We start from the raw sequence: 22,132 nt of genomic DNA on the forward strand, positions 1-22,132 counted from the left end.
GAATGCAAAAAAATCGTAATTTAAATGGTGATTTTGGTTTTCCTTTCCATTGATAGTGATTTGGAACTATACATACACACTTCGCTTCGCCGCTAATGTGGTGTGTAAGTAATTTTCCCCCCGTTCATACTTGCATGAACCCTGGAAAAAGCCAGATTAAATGCCTATATGAACACAATCGATTAATCTTGGTCACAAAGGAAGGAAGAAATTTAACACCAAGACCATTGACGCTGACAGACAACCTTACAACACATGCTGGATTTCCAGAGATGCAGCTTAGTGTATTTCTCTGGGAGATATGCTTATTCGCGTGCCTTGTTGTCTCGCTATAACTCCCTTGGTTCACGCTTTGAGAACGTGACGTGACAACACTTAGATTTAACCTACATTTGCATAGCGGGTGTCGTCGATGAGACAGAACACGCTTGCACATGGTCTTATAAATAAATTATTGGTTTTTTTCAAGGGTTTCCATATTCCTTTGTTCATCTGACCTAGTTTTATCAATTTGGAGTTGGAACGAAGGATTCGGTGACTTTCTAAAAGTTATCAGAACAGACTCACGATATGCCTATTGAAAGATTTTATTTATTTTCAGCAATTAAGTAATCCGGTCCGCTTCAATTCATACCTTGGTTATTTATTTGACTCTTACTGATATAACTCTGAAAAGACGACTCGCTTCTTACAGTGTGTAAGTCTTTTCTAATAGATGAATTTTATTCAGGCAATGGATTCACAACAGTAACAAACAAGTTACGTAAAAGACGTGATTAAAACATATATAAAGAAAATACTGTAATTGCAAGCCTTGTTATACAGGATGTGTAATAGTGTATCTATATGAACACAAACAGGTGTGGAAACATTCTACAGTGGATTAAGCCGACAATATTACGAGTCTGTGATATTTATTTCTGCATACTTAAAAAACCTTGACTATTGTCGGTTTCAAACCTGTGTATACTAAAGTAGATATGTTCATCTTATGAGAGTGTATACGGTGCATTCAAAGAGAGCAGTAAAGCGGTTAACTGTTTTGTGCATTGGGAAGCGATATTCCGTCTCCGTATCTTGTTTATAATGTTATGTTGTAAACATTTGTTTATCCTTTTGCATCGCTTTCTGAGTGCATTTCACCATAACGTCATTGATATATTTTCTATCACTGGGCAACGAGTATACTATTGGACATAGTTGTTATGGTGGAATGCAAACCATATTAAGGGGGGGGTGGGGGGGGGTAACTCAGATAATGTCATACAATGTTCATTGGAACTTGTAGAAATATTGTTCTGTTCTTTAATGTATTACTCTGGATGTATTTTGATAAATTATTACATTTTTTAATTGACATGACAAATATGTCTGATTATGAATACAGCATAATAAAAATTACATACTTAATAGAAGTTTCAATAAAGATCAAACACTAGTATTAGGTAAAATTGAAAATATCATATTATAAACAAATAACTGCTGTGAATGAAAACAAATCGATCACTTACATAACATAGTATATTCCCAAAGTCGAAATCACTAACTATGTAACCAGTTGATATACATGTAGCATATAACACTTTAAATCAACAGATGGCTGTTATTCCGTCAATTAGTCTCACTGTCCCTGTTCACTGTACAAATACTAGTCTGGATGTATAGAGGATACTAATGGCTTCCCGTAGAATACCATATACAATATATATCACAAGTATCGGTATATTCTACCATACGAGGGAAATATATATTGTATTTAACGAGAAAACCATTAAATTTGAATTTATTACATTTTTTCAAAGTAACGAGACCTAAAATTATTGATGCGTCAGAAAAGTACTGGCAAAGGATTATTTTAAATGAGTTACACAACGCAATTCTGGCGTTGCTGATAGTATCTGGTAAGATTTCCAAACAAAAATGTGACCGTATAAATAACATATGTATGATGCAAACGTGTACCGACACAACCACTTGTTCTGCAGTCGTATCATCTGAACTTGAAACTGAAAACCTACGCAGTCAATAGAAAGTGCCATTCTGGTTTGACAAACAGCTGCTATAAATGATATCTTCACATGTAAGGATATAACACGTCTCACTGTAGTAACGACATATAGAGAATAGTACATGGTAAAAGCTATATCACATACAATAATAGCCCTCGACCAATAGCAGACATCGGGCTTTATCAAATGGATAATCCCTGATAATCACCGGTAAAAAATGCACTATACATTTGTATGTTTATGTATGTATAGCGTCATCCAGATGGACGAGGCTCTCATCGACTGACTAAAGGAGATATCTGTAAATGTCATCAGAGCTTAACACCGACCACACACATATCACATTGCCGTTCGGGGTCCTTGGGGACAGATTTCTGTCGTGTATTCTATATTTATTGATTTCCTTTTAAAATTCAGTCCCGAGTTAATTAATAATACCGCAATGACTAACTGTTCCAACTAGTTCAACAGAAAATATCGATTGATTTCTATAGTCATCAATTTAAACAAAATATTAATATATATATATGTTTCTACCACAATAGGTGGGTGTTATTCAATTCCCAAGGCATCAATTAATCATTACAACTGTTGTATAACACACGTGGTATAAACTCTAAACGCGTTTTGATTGGCTGACACGGTGAACTTTGACCGACACTCCTTTGAATGGACAATTTGGCGGGAAAGCCGCTTCATGCGGTGGCAGAAATGATGATACACAGAAAGTAGTTCGTCATTGTTTTTGTGATTACTAATTTTTTATGTTGGTTTCTATAAAGAGGTATGGCGGAAAACTGCCCGTATTTCCCTAAGTCGGCATTTATGAAAACGGGTAAACAAATTAAGGAATAAAACATTTCGTGTATCAAAAATGCATACAAAAGATATAGAACCAATTGAATATGAATTTTTAAACTGCTGAGAAATTAGGTAATTTGCTTATATGATACTGCAAGTATAGCCATATACACTATATCTATGAAAGTGATGGGGTTTCCCGGACTTAAAAAAATACTTTCAACACTTTCCCATCCGAGGACCAACTTTTGAATAAACTTTTTGTGACCGTGATGTAATATGCAAAAACAAATCGTATTACGGAAAAGTGGTCCTCCATTGGGAAAGTGCTGAAATAATGAAAAACAGGGTTGATCAAGTTTCTCTAAACTGCGACATGTGTTTCTCGGTTTAAATCATTTTGTAATTGCCAATATCCATATGTTCTATGTAGCCGAATGTGTAACGCAGTTTACTTGTGACTAAAAAATAAACGGTGCAGCTTCGAATCTTCCCTCAGTTATTTTCTTTTTCTTTTTCTTTTTTTTTTAAATATTTAGGCATGTGATCATTTTCCTTAATGAAGCAATATCTTGTTTTTCAAATCGATGGAAAATTTTGTTTACATTTTAATAACATACCTATTGATTTATCAGTTTTGTTAGTAATACTTTCGTTACTATTTAGTGCGATATACTTCTATCAAAGCATGTCAACAAATCCCTGCACATGTGTACAGTACAGCTTTGATGAAATTTATGAACTGTTTGACACTCCAACTGGCAAACTAATTATATCTAGTGCTCAAACACCAACAAATAATGCCGAAATACCAAATATGTGGGATTTGTTGTGTCAGAATAAAAAAAGGCCAAGCAAGAAAAATGAACTGTTGTTATCGGAAATATTTTACCGAAAATGCGGGAAAACTTATCAGCGAGGACAGCCTCATTTGCTTGAAATGTCATCTATGTCAATCGTGAGGAACCCGACCTTGTTCATGCTCGTCTTAATTCCCGCCACATTTCATCAAAGCAACACAACCTAGAATTTTCACAGCGCAATATAACCGGCTGGTACTGTGAATGTCGAGCAGGTGCTCGTACTGTTGGATGCTGCTCACACGTAGCCATGGTATTGTAGTACTTATGTTTTGCTCGACGTGCGGATTATCGCCCGAGACCGGATACTTTCTCAGAACTCATTCTGAATGCTACCGATTTACCGAACACAGGCAGTAGTGTTGAAAATTAAATCCGTTCAAAACTGTTTCGTATAGATTGCACGATCTTGTATTACATATAAGCGTATACTTTGTTATAAATCAATATAAATAACGTGAAATAAGCATTGTGTTGAGCCTTTATCGTTAAATGCATGTATTAATAGCCATGTTTACAATAATCTATTCTTAGACACAGGATTCCGATATAGCTACCTGTATAAAAAAATACCTGAGGACGCGTCATAACAGTACACGGTTGGATGCGCGCACTAGCGTAACATAACTTTGGGGAAATAGGCATAGCAACCCGCCATACCTCTTTATTGCTTTGAAGACAATAAATGTGTTACGTACTTGTTATGATTTGTAATAAATCATAATATTTCCACTTGTTCCTGAAATTGTCATTTTTGCATATTAATAAGCGGCATTTTACTACAGGTCATATCCTTACGCCCCATCTGATATCGTAAACAAAACACATATGCAATCTGATTAAAATCATATGTTACATGGCTTCGTTAACTTCGTACAATCTGATTAAAATCATATGTTATATTACATGGCTTCGTTTACATCGTACTACAGGCGGAGTCATGTAACAGACGATTTTAATCAGATTGAACACATATGCATACAGAACATGTCAATTTCCTCGGGATATTTTTCATTATGGTAGAAACAGGTCACACAAACTCGTGGTTGTTGTATATGGTATTTATTTCACTCGAGTTAGTTATTTTTCAAAAGTTACAAAAACCACGAGCTTTAGAGAGAAAGAAAGAAATACCATCTGATATTGTAAACAAACCCATATACACTGTATATGCATACAGAACATGTCAATGTTTCCTCGGAGTATTTTTTTTTTTTCATTGTGGTAGAAACAGGTCACACAAACTCGTGGTTGTTGCATATGGTATTTCTTTCACTCTCGTAAGTTATTTTTCAAAAGTTACAAAAAAACACTCGGTAAAGCTCGTGTTTTTTGTAACTTTTGAAAAATAACTAACTCGAGTGAAAGAAATACCATATACAACAACCACTCATTGTGTAACCTCTATATATCGGAACAAACGACTTTACCAATGCTTACGTTATGTACGAACGATCAACAACGCTTTTATTTGACCTTTGATAATTCATGAGGACATCAACTATGAATGGGGGGTTTTTCTCAGGAAATTATTTGTTAGGCATGCTGGATTTATTTTCCGTGATACGGCGTTTATAGTTGCGTTAATTACTCACCCCGAGTATGGAAGCATCACAAGGATCACGTACTCTTATTAGGAATCACGCGGTATATCCCTATCTTAATTAGGCCAGAACAACACCCGGTCCTTTTTACACTATATTTATGTTTGCATTAGGAATTGCTATTGTGTTTGTTTATATTCTTTATCACACTATAATATCAATCTATCTTATATCTCTTAACAAGCAATTAATCTCAGACGTAAATTCATAAAACAAAACCTACCGACGTCAATACTAATAAATACATATTTTTTTTATCTTTCCGATACCTTATTTTTTCATAATTCAAATGACACCTTTAATCTTGTAATGTATAATCATTTATTTTCCATACACAATAGACAAACTATAAGATAGCTATGTTTCTCATCTTAATCATTCTGTTGTCATATACCACAATATAACATCTCACTTCACCCTGTAATGCATTAACACAGTCTATTATCATCGTTCATCTCGACTAAGATCCAGAGAATCCCTCTACTCCAATGAATTCCCCCGATAATCAAATCAAAGAGGTTGACGATGAGATCCAATTTCGGCAGAAAATCGATTGAGAATGAAGCTACAGATATAATAGAGTTATCCGGGATTCCGCTAGACACTCTTTACGTGTCATTAGACAGAGCGCGCAGGCATTCAGCAGCAGCCTCCACAGCACACACACATTACCGCCTCGCAATTGATTTTAATATGTCCCAGCTTAGTCAAGCTTTAAACTGTGTGAGCTAGAGATAAACGCTTGCCTGGTCTACCGGAAGTGAGGGGAACCACTACAGTAGGATATACAAACATGTAGGGGTGCTCCGCACTGCTCCTCAGAACTGGGTAGTTTTCCCACTAATTACCGGACGTTTGACCACTCAGTTACCTTAAGGTAAGTATAGAGTTATATATACATACAAGTAAACACCAATGTCATCGTTTGTATCGCCACTACACATATGTTCTATACAATATGTGTGCTCTGGAGTTATAACTATTTACCTTGTAAACAACATTCACTGTGTATAACCTTGCGCTTGCTACGGGGAGATTTTAACGTGACCCAGATCTGCATTCGGGCGTTAAGTATTTAAAGGTACATGTAAGGCGATCGTGCGATTAGTGTATGAATGATCTCCCTTGTAAGTTCTGCTAAAATGACTATCTCTTAAACTTATTTTAAAAGTTGCAACATCTAATAATTTAATTCAATATTATAAAATTATCCCTGTTTACAATTACATAATGTACGAAGTGGTAGGGAAACTTAGTGCAATTAACATACGTTAGGATCCCTGGCCCACTTCAGGAATCACGCTAGAGAAGTCCAGTGTAGGCTTGTACACCCCTTAGTTTCGTTTTGAATATACATATATGTAACTACCCTTTGACCAGCTAGCTAAGCTAGCTAGATCGAGAGCGGAATACAATGATCGAGGGACTCGGGTTCGAATTCTGGCCCAGAGTCATTTCACTCAGAGCACTTGTATTTATTTTTGTATTGACTTGATCATCACTGTTTTTTATAAAAGCCATCCAGGTATATTTTTTCATGAACGATTTATCCAGCTACAGTCATGGTGAAAAAGCAGCTTCCGGTGTATAGTGCCTGTTTTTGGCAATGGCACGGATGTCCTTATATATATGTATATTCTTTTTATGATATACTCTTCATAAACTAGGTACATGTTTCGGTGAGGCATCACATATCCATGTCACAGTAATTATAAGCTTTCAGACTCCCGTATGTCTCCGTATCACAGTAAGTTAGCATATGGCCTTACGTATCCGTATCACAGTAACTTAGCACACGGCCTTACGTATCCGTATCACAGTAAGTTAGCATACGGCCTTACGTATCCGTATCACAGTAAGTTAGCATACGGTCTTATGTATCCGTATCACAGTAAGTTAGCATATGGCCTTACGTATCCGTATCAAAGTAAGTTAGCATACGGCCTTGCTTATCCTTAGCATACGGCCTCACGTATCGGTATCACAGTAAGCAAGTGTACGGCCTTATGTGTCCGTATCACAGTAAGTTAGCATACGGTCTTACGTATCCGTATCACAGTAAGTTAGCATACGGCCTTACTTATCCTTAGCATACGGCCTTACGTATCGGTATCACAGTAAGTAAGTGTACGGCCTTATGTGTCCGTATCACAGTAAGTTAGCATACGGCCTTACGTATCCGTATCACAGTAAGTTAGCATACGGCCTTACGTATCCGTATCACAGTAAGTTAGCATACGGCCTTACGTATCCGTATCACAGTAAGTTAGCATACGGCCTTACGTATCCGTATCACAGTAAGTAAGCATACGGCCTTACGTATCCGTATCACAGTAAGTTAGCATACGGCCTTACGTATCCGTATCACAGTAAGTAAGCATACGGCCTTACGTATCCGTATCACAGTAAGTTAGCATACGGCCTTACGTATCCGTATCACAGTAAGTAAGCATACGGCCTTACGTATCCGTATCACAGTAAGTTAGCATACGGCCTTACGTATCCGTATCACAGTAAGTAAGCATACGGCCTTACGTATCCGTATCACAGTAAGTTAGCATACGGCCTTACGTATCCGTATCACAGTAAGTAAGCATACGGCCTTACGTATCCGTATCACAGTAAGTTAGCATACGGCCTTACGTATCCGTATCACAGTAAGTAAGCATACGGCCTTACGTATCCGTATCACAGTAAGTTAGCATACGGCCTTACGTATCCGTATCACAGTAAGTAAGCATACGGCCTTACGTATCCGTATCACAGTAAGTTAGCATACGGCCTTACGTATCCGTATCACAGTAAGTAAGCATACGGCCTTACGTATCCGTATCACAGTAAGTTAGCATACGGCCTTACGTATCCGTATCACAGTAAGTAAGCATACGGCCTTACGTATCCGTATCACAGTAAGTTAGCATACGGCCTTACGTATCCGTATCACAGTAAGTAAGCATACGGCCTTACGTATCCGTATCACAGTAAGTTAGCATACGGCCTTACGTATCCGTATCACAGTAAGTAAGCATACGGCCTTACGTATCCGTATCACAGTAAGTTAGCATACGGCCTTACGTATCCGTATCACAGTAAGTAAGCATACGGCCTTACGTATCCGTATCACAGTAAGTTAGCATACGGCCTTACGTATCCGTATCACAGTAAGTAAGCATACGGCCTTACGTATCCGTATCACAGTAAGTTAGCATACGGCCTTACGTATCCGTATCACAGTAAGTAAGCATACGGCCTTACGTATCCGTATCACAGTAAGTTAGCATACGGCCTTACGTATCCGTATCACAGTAAGTAAGCATACGGCCTTACGTATCCGTATCACAGTAAGTTAGCATACGGCCTTACGTATCCGTATCACAGTAAGTAAGCATACGGCCTTACGTATCCGTATCACAGTAAGTTAGCATACGGCCTTACGTATCCGTATCACAGTAAGTAAGCATACGGCCTTACGTATCCGTATCACAGTAAGTTAGCATACGGCCTTACGTATCCGTATCACAGTAAGTAAGCATACGGCCTTACGTATCCGTATCACAGTAAGTTAGCATACGGCCTTACGTATCCGTATCACAGTAAGTAAGCATACGGCCTTACGTATCCGTATCACAGTAAGTTAGCATACGGCCTTACGTATCCGTATCACAGTAAGTAAGCATACGGCCTTACGTATCCGTATCACAGTAAGTTAGCATACGGCCTTACGTATCCGTATCACAGTAAGTAAGCATACGGCCTTACGTATCCGTATCACAGTAAGTTAGCATACGGCCTTACGTATCCGTATCACAGTAAGTAAGCATACGGCCTTACGTATCCGTATCACAGTAAGTTAGCATACGGCCTTACGTATCCGTATCACAGTAAGTAAGCATACGGCCTTACGTATCCGTATCACAGTAAGTTAGCATACGGCCTTACGTATCCGTATCACAGTAAGTAAGCATACGGCCTTACGTATCCGTATCACAGTAAGTTAGCATACGGCCTTACGTATCCGTATCACAGTAAGTAAGCATACGGCCTTACGTATCCGTATCACAGTAAGTTAGCATACGGCCTTACGTATCCGTATCACAGTAAGTAAGCATACGGCCTTACGTATCCGTATCACAGTAAGTTAGCATACGGCCTTACGTATCCGTATCACAGTAAGTAAGCATACGGCCTTACGTATCCGTATCACAGTAAGTTAGCATACGGCCTTACGTATCCGTATCACAGTAAGTAAGCATACGGCCTTACGTATCCGTATCACAGTAAGTTAGCATACGGCCTTACGTATCCGTATCACAGTAAGTAAGCATACGGCCTTACGTATCCGTATCACAGTAAGTTAGCATACGGCCTTACGTATCCGTATCACAGTAAGTAAGCATACGGCCTTACGTATCCGTATCACAGTAAGTTAGCATACGGCCTTACGTATCCGTATCACAGTAAGTAAGCATACGGCCTTACGTATCCGTATCACAGTAAGTTAGCATACGGCCTTACGTATCCGTATCACAGTAAGTAAGCATACGGCCTTACGTATCCGTATCACAGTAAGTTAGCATACGGCCTTACGTATCCGTATCACAGTAAGTAAGCATACGGCCTTACGTATCCGTATCACAGTAAGTTAGCATACGGCCTTACGTATCCGTATCACAGTAAGTAAGCATACGGCCTTACGTATCCGTATCACAGTAAGTTAGCATACGGCCTTACGTATCCGTATCACAGTAAGTAAGCATACGGCCTTACGTATCCGTATCACAGTAAGTTAGCATACGGCCTTACGTATCCGTATCACAGTAAGTAAGCATACGGCCTTACGTATCCGTATCACAGTAAATTAGCATACGGCCTTACGTGTCCGTATCACAGTAAGTTAGCATACGTCCTTACGTATCCGTGTCACAGTAAGTAAGCATACGGCCTTACATATCTGTATCACAGTAAGTACGCATACGGCCTTACGTATCCGTATCACAGTAAATTAGCATACGGCCTTACGTGTCCGTATCACAGTAAGGTAGCATACGTCCTTACGTATCCGTATCACAGTAAGTAAGCATGCGGCCTTACGTATCCGTATCACAGTAAGTAAGCATACCTTACGTATCCGTATCACAGTAAGTTAGCATATGGCCTTACGTATCCGTATCACAGTAAGTAAGCATACGGCCTTACGTATCCGTATCACAGTAAGTTAGCATACCATGTGACAAAATGTAGTACGGGCAGCATACATATATGAGTCTCTTTGTTAGAGTGAGTTAGTGTACACCCGAAAGTACCAATGGTACTTTAAGGTACTATACATTCTCACGTTTCCATGTCAATGGAAGGTAACATACATCCTTAAGTATTCATGACAAAATAAGGCATCACACATGTTTTCGTCTCTTTTCACAGAATGAGTGTACATTAAGTTACATCCTCATGTCTCCATGTGGCAGCACAGAAAGGCTTATCCTATACTCTCCATGTCACACAAAAAAAATTGTAATATATCTCATTGCGACATATATCAGTATTCATAATAACAGCATGTCTCATTCTAATGCTCAGTCATAAAGATATACAATTCATACAAACAATAAAAACATTCAATATAATATGGGGAATTTTAGGAGTTTATTATCGGGCGCTAGTCCTGTGTCACCTGGTTAAATACCTGCACGTGTGCACGTGCCTGCGTGTGAACTGGAGGCGTAAAAGTGTTGCGTTGGAATCATATTTTTAACAGTCTTTTTTATTCTTCTATTTTGCCGCCTCACTTGACTGCTATAGAACATAGACACTGTTATATCCATGCTTGGTCGTTTTCTGCTTCACCAGGGGCGATGTTAATGTTAAGGCGAGAAAATACATCCAAAGGGAGAGGAACAGAGTTTTAACCAGTCCTCTAGGCTTTTCCCGGCAACTCGGGACAATGATGTTTACTGTAACAATTTCACCCATAGCACAACTATATAATAATATATAAAACTATAATGAAACGTATACATTTAAAGCTTATAGAATCAACTGAAATAAGCCTTGGTGGAGGTGCACTCAAATACTTTACTGTGACAGCAAAAGGCGGATTGGTCGAAACTTTAAAGGAGCACTGATCTAAGGTTAGAAACGCTGAAAAGACACCAAACATAAAATCTGGGACATTATGAAAGGAAGACACATTGTTCGCGGAACTGTTCATTGGGAAACAGTTTTCATGAGAATACAAAAGGACAAAAAGACAGATAAACAAATTTAATATCAACAATTGAGTTGGTATAAGATGTACAGTTTTGTGGGTATTAGATACCAATGTATCCTGTTATGTACTCATGTAGTGCGATCAATATTTGGTCCAGTTCCGTTTTTATATTGGACCAGCAGAAAACCCTTGTATTTTATATAATGAATCTAAGAATGCATAGCAAAGCAACACACCTCAATGGTATTATTCTAGTTTTACTCGACACAATGCACACCGAACCATACAATAGCGAACATTGTTATTGGGGATCCGGGGACCACACAACATTACTGAGGTATGGACAGAGGTATGAACATACAATGTAGCAAAGTCAGGGAGTCTGATAATCAATACCTTTTTGTTATTGTTTATCAGCTAATGGACGAAGCAACAGATCAATAAATTAAATTGATTTGTATAAGACATCAGAAAGATGTAATACATATGCAAGACCACACACTTGTGTTTTTCTAACGAATCAGAAAGCACGAGTTTATTGCGCGGACGAATATTTACGTCCGCGCAATAAATGAGTGCTTTCTGATTCGTTAGAAAAACACAAGTGTTTGGTCTTGCTTTTATCACATACCTTACGTATGTGGTAAAGATCGATACAAAGATTTTATAAACTTTGATATTTTTTGCAAATACCGGGAACTTTTCAGTTCGCCATGACAAGGGGATTCCCATAAAAAGTAGTTCCGGCTACATGTAGTAGGTAAATACAACATTCCGTATTGCACATGTGCAATACAGAACGTTGTATTTCCTGGTCTGAACATTGCTTGTATTGCTATAACAAGATTCAACAGGTATGTGATAAACATCGTTACACATCACTCACAAGCAATATTTTGCTATTTTTATTTCGCCAACATTGATACAAAGACACAGCAGTGTCAACCACGTGACAGGTTTAGATTTTCTAGTAAAAACAAATGTAATACATGCAAAATAGACGGGAAACATTGCCTTATGATAGACAATTTTCAAATTACATACTGCACATACGTGGTAAATTCTGTCAAAGAAGGTTTGAACTAAAGAAAATATCTGTGATCCCAATAAACACATAATACGTTAATAGTATACATTTTACGGGTTTAAGTCGTACACCATTGGTCATTGGGCTAATAATCGTTGAATTAGAGCAAAATATTTTCATAATGTAACATTTAATTATTGCCAATACTTCCATTACGTTTAAAGCATATATTGATTGTGACAATATGTATCAATAGGTATGATTGTATGTGGTCTTAGTATTAAACACAATGTAATGAATGACAAAATATGTTCAAACAAGTGAAATAATCGTATTTGTTTTACTTGAAACTCCGGTATAAAAGACGTTTCACTTACATGTTTGGGAATATCTTATACATTTATTGGACATTTCTAATTTTATTGCCGAAATATTTTCTTAGATGTAATGACTAACACAAAGTACACTTCAGTCGATAGTGTAAACTAGGCTTAAATAGCTGCCCCTCAAACAAATATCCAACAAAATAAACAGCTTCTGAAGATAAATTAACCTCAGTTTTCTTATATTTCAGACCAACACAAAACAAACAACGTAAAACACACAAGGGGAAATGATGATAAGAAGACTTTGCTAATTGATTGTGTGCTCCGACAGATTAAGCAGACTAAGGTCATCGCCGAGGTCCGAGGTCCGTCAAGATGCCGGTGGTCAAAATCAAAGACGACATCGGGAAGACGATGACTTTGCGGGAGATAGACGGGTGTTACTTACCTGTGATCCGGGTACCACACGACCAGGAAGAGGAGTTCCGGGGCAGGTCCGATTGGTCCGCTCGGCCAGATGACATACTCATATGTGCCTATCCAAAATCAGGTAGGTAATAAACGACCTGTAATGTGTTACACATGACTTCCTTCGAAACATTGTCAATATATTTCACTATCATCATTTTAGCTTTTTGAAAGACAGTGATATTAATTAACAAAAAAAAAAGGTTAATTAAATAAATTATGTTCTTGGTGAAGACAGGTCAGCATATGGTGTCACTCTTCCGTAATCAGTAATGTTAATCCCGGTAAATGTTCTCTCGGTAGTCTGTTACAAAATATCCGCCCAGTATCGAATTCACCTTTGAACCAATGCATGCGTTTGATTACTGCTAGTTTCGACCCTTGTTGAGTTTGCTCTCACAAGGACGACAAAAGGTGAAAATTACACCGAAGGGGGATTTTTCAGTTTCTGTAAATTACTACAATTCTATGGGACCATTTGCAAAGCATCACTTGGACTTTATTCGCATATGTTGATTCACATTACGGGTTACTTCTTTAACAATAATTGAAATTGTACAATGAAGTAACAGAGTATGACGATGTCCGGGTCGCGAAGAGATACATTTAATCAGTTCTACAATATGCCGGGCATATTGTGAATAGGGCAGCCCGATTCTAACATTTGCAAACTAGTCTTCCATCACTTATATAAGTCAATCTCGCAAACCACAATGGACATATCATATGTTTTGCTTCCAACAGGAACCCACTGGCTTTGGGAGATAGCTTGTATGTTACTTAACGGAAACGCCGAAAGAATCCATCTAATGAAGGAAATGTCCATGGTAGAGTGCCTTTCCCGGTCCGGCCTAGACTCCATGACGTCACCGAGAGTGCTAAACACTCACCTGTATTACGGACAGATACCAGAGGACTTCAAACGGAAACAGTGTAAGATGATATACATACTGCGGAACCCGAGGGACGTAGCCGTGTCCTTCTTTAACCACCATACTCGTCTGCTGGACTACGAGTACGATGGCAACTGGCAGCAATATCTCCCCCGGTTCATAGAGGGCAAAGGTAACTAATTTATTTCGTTTGTCTCTTAACTATAACGGTTCCCTCAAAAGTGTCCTCCAAATAGTTTTCTCCTTAACAACCAATTCGATTCCTTACTGATTACAAGGGTTATTTAAAACAAAAAATATATAACTTTTTGATACATTACATAATCCTTCGTTGCCAACTTCAATCAAGGGCTAATGTGACTAGGAACGAACTCACTTTATTTTTTCATCAATATTCCGGATCCGCGATAACAGGTGTATTTGTAAACGTGAAGCCGAAGGCAACGGACCGTGTCGAAGGGGGTAAGAAACGTGTTATACTCTGAAAAATATAAGTTAACATTTTATTACAAAAGCATATCTTTTTACAATGTAGTACACATTCCACCCACCTCTCACCTAGTTGAATTGGTCATTCCCGTGGAAAAGGTAAAGAACTTCGAAAGGGAGTTAGTCTACAGAGATGTTAAGTTTTTGGATTAAACCCGTTAAAATAGAGGACTAAATCCCGGGACAAAGAAATCAGGGAAAAAAACGAAGATGCCTACAAGTTAGTTGATGACTCCTATAGAACAAATATAGTAGCGTTAAATTAAAACCCAGTACATTATACATTACATACATGTTAAAGTATTTGTGTTAAACAAGTCTGTGTTTTACACTATGTTAATATTTCTTTGTTTTTGATATCTTAGTTGACTACGGATCGTGGTTTGACTACGTAGTGGACTGGGAAACTACAATGAATAAGAACCAACAGAACCCAGCACACGTGGTCACGTACGAAGACCTCCAGAAGGTAATATAACCGATAATAAATTGACTACAAGACTTCCAAAAGGTAATATAACCGATAGTGGTTTTGACCACTAGTCCTCCAGAAGGTAATATAACCGAAAATAAATTGACCTCCAGTCCTCCAGAAGGTAATTTAACCGATGATTAATAGATCATCAGACCTCCAGAAGGTAGTATAACCGATAATAAATTGACCACCAGTCCTCCAGAAGTTAATTTAACCGATACTAAATTGACCACCAGACCTCCAGAAGGTAATTTGACCGATGATTAATAGATCATCAGACCTCCAGAAGGTAATATAACCGATAATAAATTGAGCACCAGTCCTCCAGAAGGTAATTTAACCGATAATAAATTGATCACCAGTCCTCCAGAATGTAATATAACCGATAATAAATTGACCACTAGTCGTCCAGAAGATAATTTAACCGATAAAAAACTGACTACAAGACTTCCAAAAGGTAATATAACCGATAGTGGTTTTGACCGCCAGTCCTCCAGAAGGTAGTATAACCGATAGTGGTTTTGACCACCATTCCTCCAGAAGGTAATATAACCGATAAAAAATTGACCACTAGTCCTCCAGAATGTAATATAACCGATAAAAAAACCTGACCACTAGTCCTCCAGAAGGTAATATAACCGAAAATAAATTGACCGCCAGTCCTCCAGAAGGTAGTATAACCGATAGTGGTTTTGACCACCAGTCCTCCAGAAGGTAATATAACCGAAAATAAATTGACCTCCAGTCCTCCAGAGGGTAATTTAACAGATGATTAATAGATCATCAGACCTCCAGAAGGTAATATAACCGATAATAAATGGACCACCAGTCCTCCAGAAGTTTAGTTAACCGATAATAAATTGACCACCAGACCTCCAGAAGGTAATTTAACCGATAGTAGTTTTGACCACCAGACCTCGAGAAGGTAATAAAATCGATAATAAATTGACCACAAGTCCTCCAGAAGGTAATATAACCGATAATAAATTGACCACCAGTCCTCCAGAAGGTAATATAACCGATAATAAATTGATCACTAGTCCTCCGATAATTTAACCGACAGTAGGTTTGACCACCAGACCTACAGAATGTGATATAACCGATAATAAATTGACCACCAGTTCTCCAGAAGGTAATATAACCGATAATAAATTGACCAGCAGACCTCCAGAAGTTAATATAACCGATGATAAATTGACCACCAGTCCTCCAGAAGGTAATTTAACCAATAATAAATTGACCACTAGTCCTCCAGAAGGTAATATAACCGATAATAAATTGACCAGCAGACCTCCAGAAGGTAATATAACCGATGATAAATTGACCACCAGTCCTCCAGAAGGTAATTTAACCAATAATAAATTGACCACTAGTCCTCCAGAAGGTAATAAAACCGATGATTAATAGATCATCAGAATGTCAATTAGATCCAGTTTCCTTAATGTTCATCTTAATGTAACATTTTCTCTTAACGCCCTGCGATTGTATTCATTTCTTGAGATATCTAATTCTGAATAACTGTCAGTTTTGTTTTAAGTTAGTTATGATCTTGGTCTGACCTGATGTAAAATATTCTTTGATTATAAGGTTTCTAAAAATTCAACAGTATATTGACTCAAAGTTTTAGATTTTCGATTAATTAGAACTGTGTGAATTATCTCAATTGTTTTTTTAATTAACAGATCTTTCATATCATTTAATTCAGTAAATAAATAAACAGTAATTAAAAACACCGATTAGCATCTATGGACGATGATGTCGTTGACACAGTGTTTCATATGACTTGTGAAACACGATGTCATCATAGGCAAAATGATCATGTAATATGAAGAAAGATGTTCGCCATGTTTAGATATTGCTTATAATGACTGCGAGACTATTTGTCATTAACAGACTGTTAAATTGAGCAATGAACGCTTTTTTTATTAGCATTGATTGTTGGACTATTTTGGTATGTTCGGAGACAGCTCATGTTGCAAACAAGGTACTGAGACTTTTTTCTAAAGATGAAAACTAACTTGTGTATTGTGCATGATGTTGTATGCTTCGATGATGCACAGAAAGTCAAATACCTTTCATAATATAAACAAACATCGTCTGTTCTAGTCAATTGTTTCCCAGACTCAATATTTCACAGTGGAGTGCATTGTAATAATGGTTTGTCATTATAACATGATTCGTGCCTTGAACTTAATGACATTTGCTAGTTTATTTTCAATACCATTGTTTATTCATATATTATTTCGAGATATATTCATAAATGTACTCAACTCATTCTCGGGATATATTTAAGTTTTGACCTGTATTGATGATGGAAACATTAATTTGCAGCGCTGCAAAGGTGTTATATAATTTATATTTAATCAGTAATTATCGTTTTTATACTGCTTCATTTTATTTTATATGTTCACATATCTCGAATATTTTAAGCTGTAGATCTAGCATGGATGACATTTATGTCCACTTAAACAGACGTATCAACCATGAGACGAATAGAAATTGAGATTAGCTCTAAGCATGTTTTCCCATCCCTCTGAAATGATATGTATGCTATATGACTATCTTAGATTATTGATAAATACTGTATGGAGTAAATTTTCTAGGATTTAAATGAGACGTTGTACAATGTATATACCTTGTTTTCTCTGAATACATATCGAGTTATCTCCCAGTAGACACCGTAGGGGAGGACATTGTAAAGCGATAACATTACACAAACGTCGGTAAATAACACGGACTATTTGTAACTTTTAAGAAACTATACCTCAGCTATCTTTACCCCGATTTACCAGGAATTAGCAACAGAAACACGATGTTATGAAACAGTTATTTAAACATTTTGTTTGTAGATTCAGACGGCTATTTCTCTTTCTCCTTTCATTCCTTTAAAACTTTCATTACAATCGAACAACTCGGTAACGAAGCGGACGTAAAACCAGGAACCACTCAAACAAACAAAATAAGATGCAGAAAAACAATCATGGTTAAAAACCATTCGCCTGTGGAAGGAAAAAATTATTAAAAATTATTAAAAAAAAAAAATCTCTGAAAAAATATGTTCATTCTTTTAACCAAAACAAATCGTTCATATACTAATGTTTTGATGACATTGAAGCGTTCAATATTACGAAGCAACACTCTAATGTTGGACTTTCAGAATTACCGAACACGTAATGATCATAATTACATCATTCACGTGATTGTTGACTATCAACAACTATTATCTTAGTGTTACTGTTGATGCTGTTTGACACAGCCCTGTATTAAATACCTACAAAACAATCGCTGTGTGGGAAAAGAAGAATCAAGTCGAAAAAAAATGTTTAAGCATATATTTTTCGGAGCCGGAACTATCATATAAAAGAAATCAACCTGTTACCAACACAAAGGGGAAAATGTAAGCCCGGGTTTCCCATGGCCCTGACACCAGACTTAGACATAATGTGGTGTCAGGGCCAGAGGAAACTCGGACTAAGGAAAATGTGTATAGTGATACGTCTACGCCGAAGAGTTTGAATCTATTCTTACAAAAATCCCCGTGTGATGTTTGTGTTGCAGGACTGTGTGAAGGAGGTGAGCAGACTAGCGACGTTCCTGAAGACTGAGGGAACTGCAACGTTGTATGCGGACATCGCCGAACAGTGTAACTTCAAGAAGATGAAGAAGGAAAAGGACCCTTTAGAGGATACGACAGAGTGGAAAGACCATAAACCGGGAATGTACAGGAAAGGTAATAATAACAATGCTACAGTAATCCTCACTCAAATATCTGTATATGGTTTTTCTTGTAAAACAGGTTATTGATTTTGCTTTGTTATTGCCATTCTCGCTACTAAATACAATTAAAATAAAATATTAAAAAAATGAGGAGTTTCACGTCCTAAAAGGGTATATTTCGTAGGACATATGAATGACGATTTATCTAAACTTTAAGGTATGAAATGTACTTTCAAAAGGCAGGACTGACCGAAAAGATGAAGATCGTAATTCTCGGTTATCGTTCAAATTAGATAAAACCCATCTTTACTTTGGTAGATATTTCACTGCTTTATCATATGAAACCAGGTAATTGTTCGTTTGGTCTTCAAGAAATGACTTCAAACTTTATGATGAAATCACGTGATTTAAATAGGATAGGATTAAATTATAACATATATATCAATATAAGAAGCATATCAATTGTTAGATCGCAAGTGCAGAAAACAAAATGGTATGAAGTTATATATAGTGTAAACGTTTTAAATTTGATAATGCGTGACGTATGTTTGTGTACTAACATGTTTTTAGGAGTGTGCTAATGTGTGATTTATGCCATTTTTTTTATATTTCCAAGCACAGTTTGTGACGTATGATATATATTTTTACATTTGATTGTTGAAGGTGATTTAATGTGACGTATATATTTTTTGTGTATTGTGTATATGTTGTGAGGTACTGGATGCGACAGTGTTTGAAGTATGATATATATATGCACATTTGATTGTTGAAGCTGATTTAATGTGACGTATACATTTTTGTGTATTGTGTATATGTTGTGAGATACTTGATGCGACAGTGTTTGACGTATGATATATATATGTACATTTGATTGTTGGAGGGGATTTAATGTGACGTATACATGTTTGTGTATTGTGTATGTATTGGGAGGTACTGGATGCGACAGTGATTGACGTATGGTATATATATGTACATTTGATTGTTGTAGGTGTTTTAATGTATCGTTTCCATTTTTTGTGTGTTGTGTATATGTTGTGAGGTACTAGATGCGACAGTGTTTGCCGTATGATATATATATTTACATTTGATTGTTGTCGGTGATTTAATGTAACGTTTACATTTTTTGTGTGTTGTGTATATGTTTTGAGGTACTGGATGCGACAGTGTTTGCCGTATGATATAAATATGCACATTTGATTGTTGTAGGTGATTTAATGTGATGTATACATTTTTGTGTATTGTGTATATGTTGTGAGATACTGGATGCGACAGTGTTTGACGTATGATATATATATGTACATTTGACTGTTGTAGGTGATTTAATGTAACGTTTACATTTTTTGTTTGTTGTGTATATGTTGTGAGGTACTGGATGCGACAGTGTTTGCCGTATGATATATATATGTACATTTGATTGTTGTAGGTAATTTAATGTAACGTTTACATTTTTTGTGTGTTGTGTATATGTTGTGAGGTACTGGATGCGACAGTGATTGACGTATGGTATATATATGTACATTTGATTGTTGTAGGTGTTTTAATGTATCGTTTCCATTTTTTGTGTGTTGTGTATATGTTGTGAGGTACTAGATGCGACAGTGTTTGCCGTATGATATATATATGTACATTTGATTGTTGTAGGTGATTTAATGTGACGTATACATTTTTGTGTATTGTGTATATGTTGTGAGATACTGGATGCGACAGTGTTTGACGTATGATATATATATGTACATTTGATTGTTGTAGGTGATTTAATGTGACGTATACATTTTTGTGTGTTGTGTATATGTTGTGAGATACTGGATGCGACAGTGTTTGATGTATGATATATATTTTATGATATTGAGTTATTAATACTAACTGTGTTTACTTACAGGGGTCGTTGGAGACTGGAAAAACTGGTTCACGGTGGCCCAGAGTGACATGTTTGATACAGTGTACAAGGAAAAACTAAACAACGTAACACTCCCTGTGCCTTATACATAGCTTACACCCGACCACATAAAGAGTCCTAAATACTGCAGCGCCAACAACTACTTGCAGCCCACGCACTTCGAGAGAAGTATTCAGATATCGAATGAGGAAAGTGCATTTTAAACTATTTTTCTCTGTTTTCATGAATGAAAATATAGTTTCCAAGTAGTTTTTTAAAGATATGTTTTAAAATGTGAAAAGGTTTTATATTTGCAAGTAATGTTTGTAATGATTGTTTTTATCCAACAAACAAAAACAGTTAAATTACAAAATGCATAAATTCTATTTAGAAAGAAGGATGAGCGGAAAGAATAAAGGTATAATAGCTGACTATTGTGAATTTCAATTTGGCTTGTCCATATGATATTCAAGTGTGATGGAAATACTTCTAAAGGTTCAAAAAGATTGTGTGCATACAGACAAAAACTGCAAGATTTATCCATTGTGTTGTTTTACTACAGTTTTACGGAGACTCAGCTAAGTCTGAAGTCTTCCTTTCGTATTTTACGTTATTCATACGTGTTCAAAACGGAATATTTGATCACGAATCATGCATTTGTGTGTATATTTGCCTAAATATGATAATAAATTCACACGGTTCTAGCATTAGATATTATAACGAGTGTGTGTTGTTTGTTTCCTTAAAATCAAATGAAGTTGGAGCAGATAGAAATGTCTCGTAACTCACTTATATAGTCATTATTCACAACAAAAATATATTAAAGAGTGACGTCAACTCGACCAAAAGTTCTTGTTAATTTAAATATCTGTCGTGATTGTTGAATTGTATTTTTATCTGCAATACACAGCAAAGGATACTGGACATGTGACAGGTGTGTCTATAAGAAGTGACATATTTAAAACTACAATAATAATTGTAGTATTAAAACGTGTACTTAGTATCAACATGTATACTGTGAAATTGAAATAGGTCGCAGTGTGGAAAGTTTGGTTCTGGCAATGGTTCTGAAGTTGTTATATTCTCTATACCTAAAGCTTAATAATGTATGGATATGTACTTGTGTACTCCATGCAATAAAACGCGTTCATTTTCACACTGCGAAATTTTAAAACATTATTTAATCTCTGACATGTAATACGATTCACCATTACCTATGATTCTTTCGCAAACACAAACGCATTATGAGGAATAATATATATATTTTCACCTTTGTTAACCTTTGTTAACCTTTGAACATAAAGCTGGAAAAGTAAAAAATTGCGAGTTACTTCTAATACAAGTGTGTTAAAAGATTGAAAACTTTATCTAGAATAAGG

The 22,132-nt window shown here is 36.7% G+C and overlaps 1 protein-coding gene across 2 annotated transcripts; it reads left to right on the top strand.

Moving 5' to 3' along the window:
• The first annotated feature begins 5,969 nt into the window (after positions 1-5,969).
• Positions 5,970-21,470, top strand: LOC110451440 (sulfotransferase family cytosolic 1B member 1-like). 2 transcript variants are annotated; one of them, XM_021499459.1, is made up of 6 exons: positions 5,970-6,151; positions 13,167-13,385; positions 14,048-14,368; positions 15,051-15,154; positions 18,719-18,890; positions 20,757-21,470. In XM_021499459.1, the coding sequence occupies exons 2-6, from the start codon at positions 13,211-13,213 to the stop codon at positions 20,864-20,866; spliced, it is 882 nt and encodes a 293-aa protein (XP_021355134.1). In that variant the 5' UTR covers positions 5,970-6,151; positions 13,167-13,210; the 3' UTR covers positions 20,867-21,470. The 2 variants fall into 2 exon arrangements, with proteins under 2 accessions (XP_021355134.1, XP_021355133.1); XM_021499458.1 differs by having other exon boundaries at positions 5,973-6,151; positions 13,084-13,385.
• The last annotated feature ends 662 nt before the right edge of the window (positions 21,471-22,132 follow it).

Source organism: Mizuhopecten yessoensis, unplaced genomic scaffold (assembly GCF_002113885.1).
Source record: "Mizuhopecten yessoensis strain PY_sf001 unplaced genomic scaffold, ASM211388v2 scaffold6021, whole genome shotgun sequence".
NCBI classification, from domain to species: domain Eukaryota; kingdom Metazoa; phylum Mollusca; class Bivalvia; order Pectinida; family Pectinidae; genus Mizuhopecten; species Mizuhopecten yessoensis.